This window comes from Oncorhynchus nerka, linkage group LG27 (genome assembly GCF_034236695.1).
Source record: "Oncorhynchus nerka isolate Pitt River linkage group LG27, Oner_Uvic_2.0, whole genome shotgun sequence".
Taxonomy (NCBI): Eukaryota; Metazoa; Chordata; class Actinopteri; order Salmoniformes; family Salmonidae; genus Oncorhynchus; species Oncorhynchus nerka.
In genome coordinates, this window is record NC_088422.1 from 103767287 (window position 1) to 103783308 (window position 16022).

The 16022-nt window shown below is 45.4% G+C and overlaps 1 protein-coding gene across 1 annotated transcript in view; it reads left to right on the plus strand.

Moving 5' to 3' along the window:
* gpatch1 (G patch domain containing 1) overlaps window positions 1–16022 on the plus strand; it is a 50016-nt gene that overhangs the window by 21636 nt on the left and 12358 nt on the right. Inside the window, exons 11-16 of the mRNA XM_065011213.1 lie at window positions 1122–1163; window positions 5542–5736; window positions 6493–6677; window positions 7931–8058; window positions 11010–11116; window positions 15072–15284. Of these exons, the coding sequence (XP_064867285.1) occupies window positions 1122–1163; window positions 5542–5736; window positions 6493–6677; window positions 7931–8058; window positions 11010–11116; window positions 15072–15284 (870 nt within the window). The remainder of the gene's footprint in view (window positions 1–1121; window positions 1164–5541; window positions 5737–6492; window positions 6678–7930; window positions 8059–11009; window positions 11117–15071; window positions 15285–16022) is intronic.

Genomic DNA, 16022 nt, shown 5'->3' on the forward strand with positions numbered 1-16022 from the left:
CCCTGTCTCCTCCCTGCCCTGTCTCCTCCCCCTGCCCTGTCCTCCTCCCTGCCCTGTCCCTCCTCCCTGCCCCTGTCTCCTCCCTGCCCTGTCCTCCTCCCTGCCCTGTCCTCCTCCCTGCCCTGTCTCCTCCCTGCCCTGTCTCCTCCTGCCCTGTCTCCCTGCCCTGTCTCCTCCCTGCCCTGTCCTCCTCCCTGCCCTGTCCTCCTCCCTGCCCTGTCTCCTCCCTGCCCCTCCCCTGCCCTGTCTCCTCCCTGCCCTGTCCCTGCCCTGTCCTCCCTGCCCTGTCTCCTCCCTCCCTCCCCCTCCTCCCTGCCCTGTCCTCCTCCCTGCCCTGTCTCCTCCCTGCCCTGTCTCCTCCCTGCCCTGTCTCCTCCCTGTCTCCTCCCCTGTCCTCCTCCCTGCCCTGTCCTCCTCCCTCCCTGTCCTCCTCCCTGCCCTGTGCCCTCCTCCCTGCCCTGTCCTCCCTGCCCTGTCCCCTCCCTGCCCTGTCCTCCCTGCCCTGTCCTCCTCCCTGCCCTGTCTCCTCCCTGCCCTGTCTCCTCCCTGCCCTGTCTCCTCCCTGCCCTGTCTTTCCCTGCCCTGTCTCCTCCCTGCCCTGTCTCCTCCCTGCCCTGTCCTCCTCCCTGCCCTCCTCTCCTCCCTGCCCTGTCTCCTCCCTCCCCTGTCTCCTCCCCTGTCCTCCTCCCTGCCCCGTCTCCCTCCCTGCCCCGCCCTCCTCCCTGCCCCCTCCCTGCCCTGTCCTCCCTGCAGGTCCTCCCTCCCTCTAGATCCTGTTCCCCTGTGTCTGAACCTCCTGGGATATGTGTCCTCCCTGTTACCCCTGTTCTAGATCCCCTGTCGCCCAGTCCTCCCTGCCTTGTCCTCCCTGCCAGTGTTCTAGATCTTGTATTGTCTCCCCAGTGTCTCCTAGATCTTGCCTTTCCCTCCAGTGTCCTCCTTGCCCCGTCCCCAGTGTCCTCTAGATCTATCCCTGTCCCAGTGTCTCTAGCCCTTGTAATGAATTCCTCCTGCCCTAGATCTTGTATTGTCTCCTCCCTGTTCTCCATCTTGTAATGTCCTTGTAGTCCAGTGTTCCTCCCTGCCCTGTATTCCCTCCCCAGTGTTCTAGATCCCTCCAGGTCCCAGCTCTGTGTTTGACCTGTTCAGTGTTCTAGGATCTTGTAATGATTGTAGTTCAGTGTTCTAGATCTTGTAATGATTACCAGCTCAGTGTTCTAGATCTTGTAACCCCTGGGGAGGCCAGAGCAGTGTTCTAGATCTTGCATGTATTGTAGTCCAGTGCCTAGATCTTGTAATGCCCTGTCCAGTGTTCTATATCTTGTAATGTATTGTCTGAACCAGTGTTCTAGATCTTGTATGTATTGTAGTACCAGTGTTCTAGATCTTGTAATGTATTGTAGTCCAGTGTTCTAGATCTTGTAATGTAGTCCAGTGTTCTAGATCTTGTAATGTATTGTAGTCCAGTGTTCTAGATCTTGTAATGTATTGTAGTCCAGTGTTCTAGATCTTGTATTGTAGTCCAGTGTTCTAGATCTTGTAATGTATTGTAGTCCAGTGTTCTAGATCTTGTAATGTATTGTAGTCCAGTGTTCTAGATCTTGTAATGTATTGTAGTCCAGTGTTCTAGATCTTGTAATGTATTGTAGTCCAGTGTTCTAGATCTTGTAATGTATTGTAGTCCAGTGTTCTAGATCTTGTTCTAGATGTATTGTAGTCCAGTGTTCTAGATCTTGTAATGTATTGTAGTCCAGTGTTCTAGATCTTGTAGTCCAGTGTTCTAGATTGTAGTAGTCAGTGTTCTAGATCTTGTAATGTTCTAGATTGTAGTCCAGTGTTCTAGATCTTGTAATGTATTGTAGTCCAGTGTTCTAGATCTTGTAATGTATTGTAGTCCAGTGTTCTAGATCTTGTAATGTATTGTAGTCCAGTGTTCTAGATCTTGTAATGTATTGTAGTCCAGTGTTCTAGATCTTGTAATGTATTGTAGTCCAGTGTTCTAGATCTTGTAATGTATTGTAGTCCAGTGTTCTAGATCTTGTATTGTAGTCCAGTGTTCTAGATCTTGTATTGTAGTCCAGTGTTCTAGATCTTGTAATGTATTGTAGTCCAGTGTTCTAGATCTTGTATTGTAGTCCAGTGTTCTAGATCTTGTATTGTAGTCCAGTGTTCTAGATCTTGTAATGTATTGTAGTCCAGTGTTCTAGATCTTGTAATGTATTGTAGTCCAGTGTTCTAGATCTTGTAATGTATTGTAGTCCAGTGTTCTAGATCTTGTATTGTAGTCCAGTGTGTCTTGTAGTCCAGTGTTCTAGATCTTGTAATGTATTGTAGTCCAGTGTTCTAGATCTTGTAATGTATTGTAGCCTGCTAGTCAGTGTTCTATATCTTGTAATGTATTGTAGTCCAGTGTTATTGATCTTGTAATGTATTGTAGTCCAGTGTTCTAGATCTTGTAATGTATTGTAGTCCAGTGTTCTAGATCTTGTATTGTAGTCCAGTGTTCTAGATCTTGTAATGTATTGTCCAGCTGTTCTAGATCAGTAGTCAGTGTTCTAGATCTTGTGTCTTGTATTGTAGTTCTAGATCTTGTATTGTAGCCAGTGTTCAGTAGATCTTGTATTGTAGCCAGCTGTTGTTCTGTTAGATCTTGTATTGTAGTCCAGTGTTCTAGATCTTGTAATGTATTGTAGTCCAGTGTTCTAGATCTTGTAATGTATTGTAGTCCAGTGTTCTAGATCTTGTAATGTATTGTAGTCCAGTGTTCTAGATCTTGTAATGTATTGTAGTCCAGTGTTCTAGATCTTGTATTGTAGTCCAGTGTTCTAGATCTTGTAATGTATTGTAGTCCAGTGTTCTAGATCTTGTTGTATTGTAGTCCAGTGTTCTAGATCTTGTATTGTAGTCCAGTGTTCTAGATCTTGTAATGTATTGTAGTCCAGTGTTCTAGATCTTGTCTTGTATTGTAGTCCAGTGTAGATCTGATGTTTGTATTGTAGTCCAGTGTTCTAGATCTTGTATTGTAGTCCAGTGTTCTAGATCTTGTATTGTAGTCCAGTGTTCTAGATCTTGTAATGTATTGTAGTCCAGTGTTCTAGATCTTGTAATGTATTGTAGTCCAGTGTTCTAGATCTTGTATGTTGTCCAGTGTTCTATTGTACTGTTCAGTGTCTTGTATTGTTCAGTGTCTTGTATTGTAGTCCAGTGTTCAGTCTTGTATTTTAGTCCAGTGTCTTGTATTGTAGCCTGCTGTTCAGTGTATTGTATTGTAGTCCAGTGTCTTGTATTGTAGTCCAGTGTTCTACATCTTGTATTGTATTGTAGCCTGCTGTTCAGTGTCTTGTATTGTAGTCCTGTGTTCAGTGTCTTGTATTGTAGCCTGCTGTTCAGTGTCTTGTATTGTAGTCTGCTGTTCAGTGTCTTGTATTGTAGCCTGTTGTTCAGTGTCTTGTATTGTAGTTCAGTGTCTTGTATTGTAGCCTGCTGTTCAGTGTCTTGTATTGTAGCCTGCTGTTCAGTGTCTTGTATTGTAGCCTGCTGTTCAGTGTCTTGTATTGTAGCCTAGCTTGTAATGTATTGTTCAGTGTCTTGTATTGTAGTCCTGATCTGTTCAGTGTCTTGTATTGTAGTCTGCTGTTCAGTGTCTTGTATTGTAGTCCTGCTGTTCAGTGTCTTGTATTGTAGTCAGTGTCTTGTATTGTAGTCTGCTGTTCAGTGTCTTGTATTGTAGTCCAGTGTCTTGTATTGTAGTCCAGTGTCTTGTATTGTAGCCTGATGTTCAGTGTCTTGTATTGTAGTCTGCTGTTCAGTGTCTTGTATTGTAGCCTGATGTTCAGTGTCTTGTATTGTAGTCTGCTGTTCAGTGTCTTGTATTGTAGCCTGCTGTTCAGTGTCTTGTATTGTAGTCCAGTGTCTTGTATTGTAGTCCAGTGTCTTGTATTGTAACCTGCTGTTCAGTGTCTTGTTGTATGCTGTTCAGTGTCTGCTGTTCAGTGTCTTGTATTGTAGTCTGCTGTTCAGTGTCTTGTATTGTAGTCCAGTGTGTCTTGTATTGTAGTCCTGTGTTCAGTGTCTTGTATTGTAGTCTGCTGTTCAGTGTCTTGTATTGTAGTCTGCTGTAGTCAGTGTCTTGTATTGTAGTCCTGCTGTTCAGTGTCTTGTATTGTGTTCAGTGTCTTGTATTGTTCAGTGTCTTGTATTGTAGCCAGTGTTCAGTGTCTTGTATTGTAGTCCTGTGTGTCTTGTATTGTAGCCTGCTGTTCAGTGTCTTGTATTGTAGTCCTGTGTCTGTTCAGTGTCTTGTATTGTAGTCCAGTGTCTTGTATTGTAGTCCTGATGTTCAGTGTCTTGTATTGTAGTCAGTGTTCAGTGTCTTGTATTGTAGCCTGATGTAGTGTCTTGTATTGTAGTCTGTTGTTCAGTGTCTTGTAATGTATTGTGTTCAGTGTCTTGTATGTGTCCAGTGTCTTGTATTGTAGTCAGTGTCTTGTATTAGTGATGTTCAGTGTCTTGTATTGTTCAGTTCAGTCTTGTATTGTCCAGTGTCTGTAGTCTGTTCAGTGTCTTGTATTGTAGTCCAGTGTCTTGTATTGTAGCCTGCTGTTCAGTGTCTTGTATTGTAGCCTGCTGTTCAGTGTCTTGTATTGTAGTCCTGCTGTTCAGTGTCTTGTATTGTAGCCTGCTGTTCAGTGTCTTGTATTGTAGCCTGCTGTTCAGTGTCTTGTATTGTAGTCTGCTGTTCAGTGTCTTGTATTGTAGCCTGATGTTCAGTGTCTTGTATTGTAGTCCAGTGTCTTGTATTGTAGCCTGATGTTCAGTGTCTTGTATTGTAGTCTGCTGTTCAGTGTCTTGTATTGTAGCCTGCTGTTCAGTGTCTTGTATTGTAGCCTGATGTTCAGTGTCTTGTATTGTAGTCCAGTGTCTTGTATTGTAGCCTGCTGTTCAGTGTCTTGTATTGTAGTTCAGTGTCTTGTATTGTAGTCCAGTGTCTTGTATTGTAGCCTGCTGTTCAGTGTCTTGTATTGTAGTCCAGTGTCTTGTATTGTAGCCTGCTGTTCAGTGTCTTGTATTGTAGTCTGCTGTTCAGTGTCTTGTATTGTAGTCCAGTGTCTTGTATTGTAGTCTGATGTTCAGTGTCTTGTATTGTAGTCTGATGTTCAGTGTCTTGTATTGTAGTCCAGTGTCTTGTATTGTAGCCTGCTGTTCAGTGTCTTGTATTGTAGTCCAGTGTCTTGTATTGTAGCCTGATGTTCAGTGTCTTGTATTGTAGTCCAGTGTCTTGTATTGTAGCCTGCTGTTCAGTGTCTTGTATTGTAGCCTGCTGTTCAGTGTCTTGTATTGTAGTCTAGTGTCTTGTATTGTAGTCCAGTGTCTTGTATTGTAGTCTGGTGTCTTGTATTATAAACTGGGTGGTTCGAGCCCTGAATGCTGATTGGCTGTCAGCTGTGGTATATCAGACCGTATACCACCGGTACGACCAAACATTGCACTGATACGTCTTGCATGGCTCTCATCTACAATATCCTGCTGCTCTTTGGTAACGTCAGATCACCGAGTCTCTGTTGAATCCATCCAGGTTCGCCCCCCACGCAGAGCAGCAGCAGGAAGCTCTGAGTGTGTGGAGCGGCCCTACGGCTCAGGCCCAGACAGGACAGACCTTCAAACCCTTTGAGAGGACCCCTCATAAACAGGCCCGATACGACCTCTACATAGACCAGCTCAAACAGGGAGACCGAGGTATGGAGGCTGCATGGTGTCAAACTGATTCAAGGGACCTTTATTCTATGAAATGGACTCTTAGAAAACAGACTCAAACAGGGAGAGACTGAGGTACGGAGGCTGCATGGGGTCAAACTGATTCAAGGGACTTTTATTCTATGAAATGGACTCTTAGAAAACAGACTCAAACAGGGAGAGACCGAGGCACGGAGGCTGCATGGGGTCAAACTTAATTCAAGGGACTTTTATTCTATGAAATGGACAGGCTCTTAGAAAACAGACCGTCTCAAACAGGCAGAGACAGAGGTACGGAGGCTGCATGGTGTCAAACCTGATTCAAGGGACTTTTATTCTATGAAATGGACAGGCTCTTAGAAAACAGACCGTCTCAAACAGGCAGAGACAGAGGTACGGAGGCTGCATGGTGTCAAACCTGATTCAAGGGACTTTTATTCTATGAAATGGACAGGCTCTTAGAAAACAGTCTCAAACAGGGAGAGACAGAGGTACGGAGAACTGGTTTGGCTGCCATTTTAACAAAGACAAAGGGCTTGACAATGTCAACCTGGTATTGTAATGTTATCGTGGTCTATTAAGAAAATAAAACCACTTTTCACGGTGACAACAGACACATTGAGAGCCTCTTTAAAATGTTCTGCAAGAATCAGCCCATGTTCTGCTTTTAGGACATTGCTCTCCCAACGTACATTATCCACTAAGATTCCCATGATGGTTTCATCCTCACATCTAAACCGTCTCCTCAACTCTGTCCAGATGCCCTGGAGTTGAGCTTGGACCCCACCATGACAGAGTGGGAAAGAGGGAGAGAGAGGGATGAGTTTGTCCGTGCTGCTCTCCTCTACAAGCCCAGCAGCTCCTCTCTGTCTTGTCGCTTCACCAGAGGGAAACAGGATGACGCTGTGGAGGCAAACACTGTGGAGGTGACACGAGATCTGGAGGTAGGCAGCTCTCCTCAGCTTCACCATCATGTTGAAGGATTGTGGGTAATCAGTACTGACAGCTTCAGATCATGTTGGATTGTGGGTGAGGGGAGATCAGGAGGGCAGCTCTCCACAGCTTCAGCATCATGTTGAAGGATTGTGGGTAATCAATACTGAGGGGAGATCAGGAGGTAGGCAGCTCTCCACATCTCCAGCATCATGTTGAAGGATTGTGGGTAATCAATACTGAGGGGAGATGAGCTTCACCATCATGTTGAAGGGTGGGTAATCAATACTGAGGGGAGATCAGGAGGTAGGCAGCTCTCCACAGCTTCACCATCATGTTGAAGGATTGTGGGTAATCAATACTGAGGGGAGATCAGGAGGTAGGCAGCTCTCCACAGCTTCAGCATCATGTTGAAGGATTGTGGGTAATCAATACTGAGGGGAGATCAGGAGGTAGGCAGCTCTCCACAGCTTCAGCATCATGTTGAAGGATTGTGGGTAATTAATACTGACACGAGATCAGGAGGTAGGCAGCTCTCCACAGCTTCAGCATCATGTTGAAGGATTGTGGGTAATCACTACTGAGGGGAGATCAGGAGGTAGGCAGCTCTCCACAGCTTCAGCATCATGTTGAAGGATTGTGGGTAATCAATACTGAGGGGAGATCAGGAGGTAGGCAGCTCTCCACAGCTTCACCATCATGTTGAAGGATTGTGGGTAATCAATACATGCTGGTAATCCAGGATTGGGTTACAGGCTGAGCATCCAGGATTGGGTTACAGGCTGAGCATCCAGGATTGGGTTACAGGCTGAGCATCCAGGATTGGGTTACAGGCTGGGCATCCAGGATTGGGTTACAGGCTGGGCATCCAGGATTGGGTTACAGGCTGGGCATCCAGGATTGGGTTACAGGCTGGGCATCCAGGATTGGGTTACAGGCTGGGCATCCAGGATTGGGTTACAGGCTGGGCATCCAGGATTAGGTTACAGGCTGGGCATCCAGGATTAGGTTACAGGCTGGGCATCCAGGATTGGGTTACAGGCTGGGCATCCAGGATTGGGTTACAGGCTGGTCATCCAGGATTGGGTTACAGGCTGGTCATCCAGGATTGGGTTACAGGCTGGGCATCCAGGATTGGGTTACAGGCTGGGCATCCAGGATTGGGTTACAGGCTGGGCATCCAGGATTGGGTTACAGGCTGGGCATCCAGGATTGGGTGTGAGGCTCAGTGGGTTGATCCTCTGTTCTGCCTGTTTGTCTTCAGAATGATGTGGATGACAAGCAGGCAGCCGTGAAGATGAAGATGTTTGGAAAACTGACCAGAGACACGTTTGAATGGCACCCTGACAATCTGCTCTGCAAGAGGTTCAACGTACCTGACCCCTATCCTGGGTACGACACACACACACACACACACTTGACCACCACGGAATGAATGGTACTATGAATACTAAAACTCAATGGTTACTGCTGGTGTCGTTGCATTGGGTTCTAACTGTTGTTGTCTATCCAGGTCAGGGTTTGTCAGATATAACTGTTGTTGTCTATCCAGGTCAGGGTTTGTCAGATATAACTGTTGTTGTCTATCCAGGTCAGGGTTTGTCAGATATAACTGTTGTTGTCTATCCAGGTCAGGGTTTGTCAGATATAACTGTTGTTATCCAGGTGTTTGTTATCCAGGTCAGGGTTTGTCAGATATAACTGTTGTTGTCTATCCAGGTCAGGGTTTGTCAGATATAACTGTTGTTGTTGTTGTCTATCCAGGTCAGGGTTTGTCAGATATAACTGTTGTTGTTTATCCAGGTCAGGGTTTGTCAGATATAACTGTTGTTGTCTATCCAGGTCAGGGTTTGTCAGATATAACTGTTGTTGTCTATCCAGGTCAGGGTTTGTCAGATATAACTGTTGTTGTCTATCCAGGTCAGGGTTTGTCAGATATAACTGTTGTTGTCTATCCAGGTCAGGGTTTGTCAGATATAACTGTTGTTGTCTATCCAGGTCAGGGTTTGTCAGATATAACTGTTGTTGTTGTTGTCTATCCAGGTCAGGGTTTGTCAGATATAACTGTTGTTGTTGTTGTCTATCCAGGTCAGGGTTTGTCAGATATAACTGTTGTTGTTGTTTATCCAGGTCAGGGTTTGTCAGATATAACTGTTGTTGTCTATCCAGGTCAGGGTTTGTCAGATATAACTGTTGTTGTTATCCAGGTCAGGGTTGTCAGATATTCCAGGTCAGGGTTTGTCAGATATAACTGTTGTTGTCTATCCAGGTCAGGGTTTGTCAGATATAACTGTTGTTGTTGTTGTTATCCAGGTCAGGGTTTGTCAGATATAACTCAGGGTTTTGATATTGTTGTCTATCCAGGTCAGGGTTTGTCAGATATAACTGTTGTTGTCTATCCAGGTCAGGGTTTGTCAGATATAACTGTTGTTGTCTATCCAGGTCAGGGTTTGTCAGATATAACTGTTGTTGTTATCCAGGTCAGGGTTTGTCAGATATAACTGTTGTTGTCTATCCAGGTCAGGGTTTGTCAGATATAACTGTTGTTGTCTATCCAGGTCAGGGTTTGTCAGATATAACTGTTGTTGTTGTCTATCCAGGTCAGGGTTTGTCAGATATAACTGTTGTTGTCTATCCAGGTCAGGGTTTGTCAGATATAACTGTTGTTGTTGTTGTCTATCCAGGTCAGGGTTTGTCAGATATAACTGTTGTTGTTGTTGTCTATCCAGGTCAGGGTTTGTCAGATATAACTGTTGTTGTCTATCCAGGTCAGGGTTTGTCAGATATAACTGTTGTTGTCTATCCAGGTCAGGGTTTGTCAGATATAACTGTTGTTGTCTATCCAGGTCAGGGTTTGTCAGATATAACTGTTGTTGTTGTTGTCTATCCAGGTCAGGGTTTGTCAGATATAACTGTTGTTGTCTATCCAGGTCAGGGTTTGTCAGATATAACTGTTGTTGTCTATCCAGGTCAGGGTTTGTCAGATATAACTGTTGTTGTTGTCTATCCAGGTCAGGGTTTGTCAGATATAACTGTTGTTGTTGTTGTCTATCCAGGTCAGGGTTTGTCAGATATAACTGTTGTTGTCTATCCAGGTCAGGGTTTGTCAGATATAACTGTTGTTGTCTATCCAGGTCAGGGTTTGTCAGATATAACTGTTGTTGTTTATCCAGGTCAGGGTTTGTCAGATATAACTGTTGTTGTTGTGTTATCCAGGTCAGGGTTTGTCAGATATAACTGTTGTTGTTTGTTTATCCAGGTCAGGGTTTGTCAGATATAACTGTTGTTGTTGTTGTCTATCCAGGTCAGGGTTTGTCAGATATAACTGTTGTTGTCTATCCAGGTCAGGGTTTGTCAGATATAACTGTTGTTGTCTATCCAGGTCAGGGTTTGTCAGATATAACTGTTGTTGTCTATCCAGGTCAGGGTTTGTCTAACTGTTGTTGTCCAGGTCAGGGTTTGTCAGATATAACTGTTGTTGTTGTCTATCCAGGTCAGGGTTTGTCAGATATAACTGTTGTTGTCTATCCAGGTCAGGGTTTGTCAGATATAATATCCAGGTCAGGGTTTGTCAGATATAACTGTTGTTGTTGTCTATCCAGGTCAGGGTTTGTCAGATATAACTGTTGTTGTCTATCCAGGTCAGGGTTTGTCAGATATAACTGTTGTTGTCTATCCAGGTCAGGGTTTGTCAGATATAACTGTTGTTGTCTATCCAGGTCAGGGTTTGTCAGGTATAACTGTTGTTGTCTATCCAGGTCAGGGTTTGTCAGATATAACTGTTGTTGTTGTTGTCTATCCAGGTCAGGGTTTGTCAGATATAACTGTTGTTGTTGTTGTCTATCCAGGTCAGGGTTTGTCAGATATAACTGTTGTTGTTTATCCAGGTCAGGGTTTGTCAGATATAACTGTTGTTGTCTATCCAGGTCAGGGTTTGTCAGATATAACTGTTGTTGTCTATCCAGGTCAGGGTTTGTCAGATATAACTGTTGTTGTCTATCCAGGTCAGGGTTTGTCAGATATAACTGTTCAGGGTTTTGTTGTTGTCTATCCAGGTCAGGGTTTGTCAGATATAACTGTTGTTGTTGTTTTGTCTGTCTATCCAGGTCAGGGTTTGTCAGATATAACTGTTGTTGTCTATCCAGGTCAGGGTTTGTCAGATATAACTGTTGTTGTCTATCCAGGTCAGGGTTTGTCAGATATAACTGTTGTTGTCTATCCAGGTCAGGGTTTGTCAGATATAACTGTTGTTGTCTATCCAGGTCAGGGTTTGTCAGATATAACTGTTGTTGTTGTCTATCCAGGTCTGGGGTTGTCAGATATAACTGTTGTTTTCTTTCCAGGTCAGGGTTTGTGGGAATGCCCAAAGTGAAGAGAGACAAGTTCTCTGTGTTTAACTTCCTGACTGTATCAGAGAGTCCAACAGCTAGTGCTTCTCCCGCTCCACAAGGTAACAAACAATCAGTTCCACTTTATTCCAGACACTTCACATTTTATCTCAAGTGTTACAGGGAAGAATTTCAGAGTGTCGGGGGCGTTGACTATCATTAAATGTTAAGACTGTATATTATCAAATCGATTCTCTGTGTAATTTTAATTGATTAATTATTAATTGATTAATTGATTAATTATTAATTGATTAATTGATTAATTGCACGATTAAACTAATCATGTAACTTTAATTAACTAGGAAGTCGGCACCACGGGAAAATGTTTAGAGTATTTATTTCCCGAATGAACTCTTCCGATGTTTTCATATCTTATCGATTAGTCCCTTATTAATGTATTATTAGTCTCATTACTGAACGTCTCAAACCCCTTGGATATCTGCATGAACCCTGAATCAGAGATATACAAATCAACGTCATTATTTATTTACTAACTAACTTAATTACATACACACACACACAATACGTCATACATGGGTTACTAAATGATACAAAGAAAAAGTCCCTAGCGGACCAAACCGATATAATGGCTTGGTAGACAAAGGAAATGGTGTGGGGACCGCTCAAGAGCGGGAAAACTCAGTGGATTTCAAGTACAGTTGACTACACTACACCTCACTACACTACACTACACACTCACTACACCTCACTACACTACACTACACCTCACTACACTACACTACACCTCACTACACTACACTACACCACACTACACCTCACTACACTACACCTCACTACACTACACCTCACTACACTACACTACACCTCACTACACTACACCTCACTACACTACACCTCACTACACTACACCTCCTCACTACACTACTCACTACACTACACCTCACTACACTACACCTCACTACACTACACTACACCTCACTACACTACACCTCACTACACTACACCTCACTACACTACACCTCACTACACTACACCTCACTACACTACACTACACACCTCACTACACTACACCTCACTACACTACACCTCACTACACTACACCTACACTACACTACACTACACTACACACTACACTACACACTACACTACACTACACTACACTACACCTCACTACACTACACTACACTACACTACACCTCACTACACTACACCTCACTACACTACACCTACACTACACTACACTACACCTCACTACACTACACCTCACTACACTACACCTCACTACACTACACCTCACTACACTACACCTCACTACACTACACTACACTCACTACACTACACTACACCTCACTACACTACACCTCACTACACTACACTACACTCACTACACTACACTCACACACTACACTACACTACACTACACCTCACTACACTACACTACACCTCACTACACTACACCTCACTACACTACACTACACCTCACTACACTACACTACACCTCACTACACTACACCTCACTACACTACACTACACTACACTACACTACACCTCACTACACTACACTACACCTCACTACACTACACCTCACTACACTACACTACACACTCACTACACTACACACACTCACTACACTACACTACACCTCACTACACTACACTACACCTCACTACACTACACCTCACTACACTACACCTCACTACACTACACTACACCTCACTACACTACACTACACCTCACTACACTACACTACACCTCACTACACTACACTACACCTCACTACACTACACTACACTACACCTCACTACACCTCACTACACTACACCTCACTACACTACATCTCACTACACCTCACTACACTACACCTCACTACACTACACTACACCTCACTACACTACACCTCACTACACTACACCTCACTACACTACACTACACCTCACTACACTCGTAGAAATGCCTTTACTTTGAACATGAACAACCGTCCATTCGAATAGAAATTACAATTTGCATATTTACGAGTGTATGCCTTTGTCGTCCCTCTCTGTGGTCGCCGGTCTGTCTACTGGATAGTCAGTCGACAGAAAGCCTCTGGTTTCTCCACCAGAGATCAAAGTCTGTCAAGAGTTGTAGGTTGTTATAATGTATACTTCAGAGTACCATTCGGGAAATGTTCTTAGATCGGATTGTGTTTACCAGGCTAAAGTATTTAAACAGTGATGTCTGGGTAAACCTGGCCCCTACGTCTCTCTCTCTGTAAACCTGGCCCCTACGTCTCTCTGTGTAAACCTGGCACCTACGTCTCTCTCTCTCTGTGTAAACCTGGCCCCTACGTCTCTCTGTGTAAACCTGGCCCCTACGTCTCTCTGTGTAAACCTGGCCCCTCTCTCTCTGTGTAAACCTGGCCCCTACTCTCTCTCTGTGTAAACCTGGCCCCTACGTCTCTCTGTGTAAACCTGGCCCCTACGTCTCTCTGTGTAAACCTGGCCCCTACGTCTCTCTCTCTCTGTGTAAACCTGGCCCCTACGTCTCTCTCTGTGTGTGTAAACCTGGCCCCTACGTCTCTCTGTGTAAACCTGGCCCCTACGTCTCTCTGTGTAAACCTGGCCCCTACGTCTCTCTCTCTCTTTGTAAATCTGGCCCCTACGTCTCTCTCTCTGTAAACCTGGCCCCTACGTCTCTCTCTCTCTGTGTAAACCTGGCCCCTACATCTCTCTCTCTCTGTGTAAACCTGGCCCCTACGTCTCTCTGTGTAAACCTGGCCCCTACGTCTCTGTGTAAACCTGGCCCCTACATCTCTGTGTAAACCTGGCCCCTACGTCTCTCTGTGTAAACCTGGCCCCTACATCTCTCTCTCTGTGTAAACCTGGCCCCTACGTCTCTCTCTGTGTAAACCTGGCCTCTACGTCTCTCTGTGTAAACCTGGCCTCTACGTCTCTCTCTGTGTGTGTAAACCTGGCCCCTACGTCTCTCTGTGTAAACCTGGCCCCTACGTCTCTCTGTGTAAACCTGACCCCTACGTCTCTCTCTCTGTGTAAACCTGGCCCCTACGTCTCTGTGTAAACCTGGCCCCTACGTCTCTCTCTGTGTGTGTAAACCTGACCCCTACGTCTCTCTGTGTAAACCTGGCCCCTACGTCTCTGTGTAAACCTGGCCCCTATGTCTCTCTGTGTAAACCTGGCCCCTACGTCTCTCTCTCTGTGTAAACCTGGCCCCTACGTCTCTCTCTCTCTGTGTAAACCTGGCCCCTACGTCTCTCTCTCTGTGTAAACCTGGCCCCTATGTCTCTCTCTCTGTGTGTAAACCTGGCCCCTACGTCTCTCTGTGTAAACCTGGCCCCTACGTCTCTCTGTGTAAACCTGGCCCCTACGTCTCTCTCTGTGTAAACCTGGCCCCTACGTCTCTCTCTCTCTGTGTAAACCTGGCCCCTACGTCTCTCTCTCTGTGTAAACCTGGCCCCTACGTCTCTCTCTGTGTAAACCTGGCCCCTACGTCTCTCTCTCTCTGTGTAAACCTGGCCCCTACGTCTCTCTGTGTAAACCTGGCCCCTATGTCTCTCTGTGTAAACCTGGCCCCTATGTCTCTCTGTGTAAACCTGGCCCCTACGTCTCTCTCTCTGTGTAAACCTGGCCCCTACGTCTCTATCTGTGTAAACCTGGCCCCTACGTCTCTATCTGTGTAAACCTGGCCCCTACGTCTCTCTCTCTGTGTAAACCTGGCCCCTACGTCTCTCTTTCTCTGTGTAAACCTGGCCCCTACGTCTCTCTCTCTCTGTGTAAACCTGGCCCCTACGTCTCTCTCTCTGTGTAAACCTGGCCCCTACGTCTCTCTCTCTGTGTAAACCTGGCCCCTACGTCTCTCTCTCTCTGTGTAAACCTGGCCCCTACGTCTCTCTGTGTAAACCTGGCCCCTACATCTTTATCTCTCTCTGTGTAAACCTGGCCCCTACGTCTCTCTGTGTAAACCTGGCCCCTACGTTTCTCTCTCTCTCTTTCTGTGTAAACCTGGCCCCTACGTCTCTCTGTGTAAACCTGGCCCCTACATCTCTCTCTCTCTGTGTAGGTGTGAAGGCCTCTGAGCCAGGGAAGAGGTCCAGGTGGGATGTGTCTGGCCAGGCTGGGGACAAGGAGAGGAAGGAGAAGGATCCGGTCAGTGAGTTCCTCAGTGTGGCTCGTATTGAAGCCTCTGGGTCAGGACCAGAAGCCTCTACTACTGATGGCCCTACAACGGATCCTACTGTAGAGGTACTGGTACCATCCTACTACATAACCCACTGATCCTACTGTAGAGGTTCTTGTACCATCCTACTACACTACATACACCACTGATCCTACTGTAGAGGTTCTGGTACCATCCTACTACATACACCACTGATCCTACTGTAGAGGTTCTGGTACCATCCTACTACATACACCACTGATCCTACTGTAGAGGTTCTGGTACCATCCTACTACATACACCACTGATCTTACTGTAGAGGTTCTGGTACCATCCTACTACACTACATACATCACTGATCCTACTGTAGAGGTACTGGTACCATCCTACTACACTACATATACCACTGATCCTACTGTAGAGGTTCTGGTACCATCCTACTACATACACCACTGATCCTACTGTAGAGGTTCTGGTACCATCCTACTACATACACCACTGATCCTACTGTAGAGGTTATGGTACCATCCTACTACACTACATACACCACTGATCCTACTGTAGAGGTTCTGGTACCATCCTACTACACTACATACACCACTGATCCTACTGTAGAGGTTCTGGTACCATCCTACTACACTACATACACCACTGATCCTACTGTAGAGGTTATGGTACCATCCTACTACACTACATACACCACTGATCCTACTGTAGAGGTACTGGTACCATCCTACTACACTACATACACCACTGATCCTACTGTAGAGGTACTGGTACCATCCTACTACACTACATACACCACTGATCCTACTGTAGAGGTTATGGTACCATCCTACTACACTACATACACCA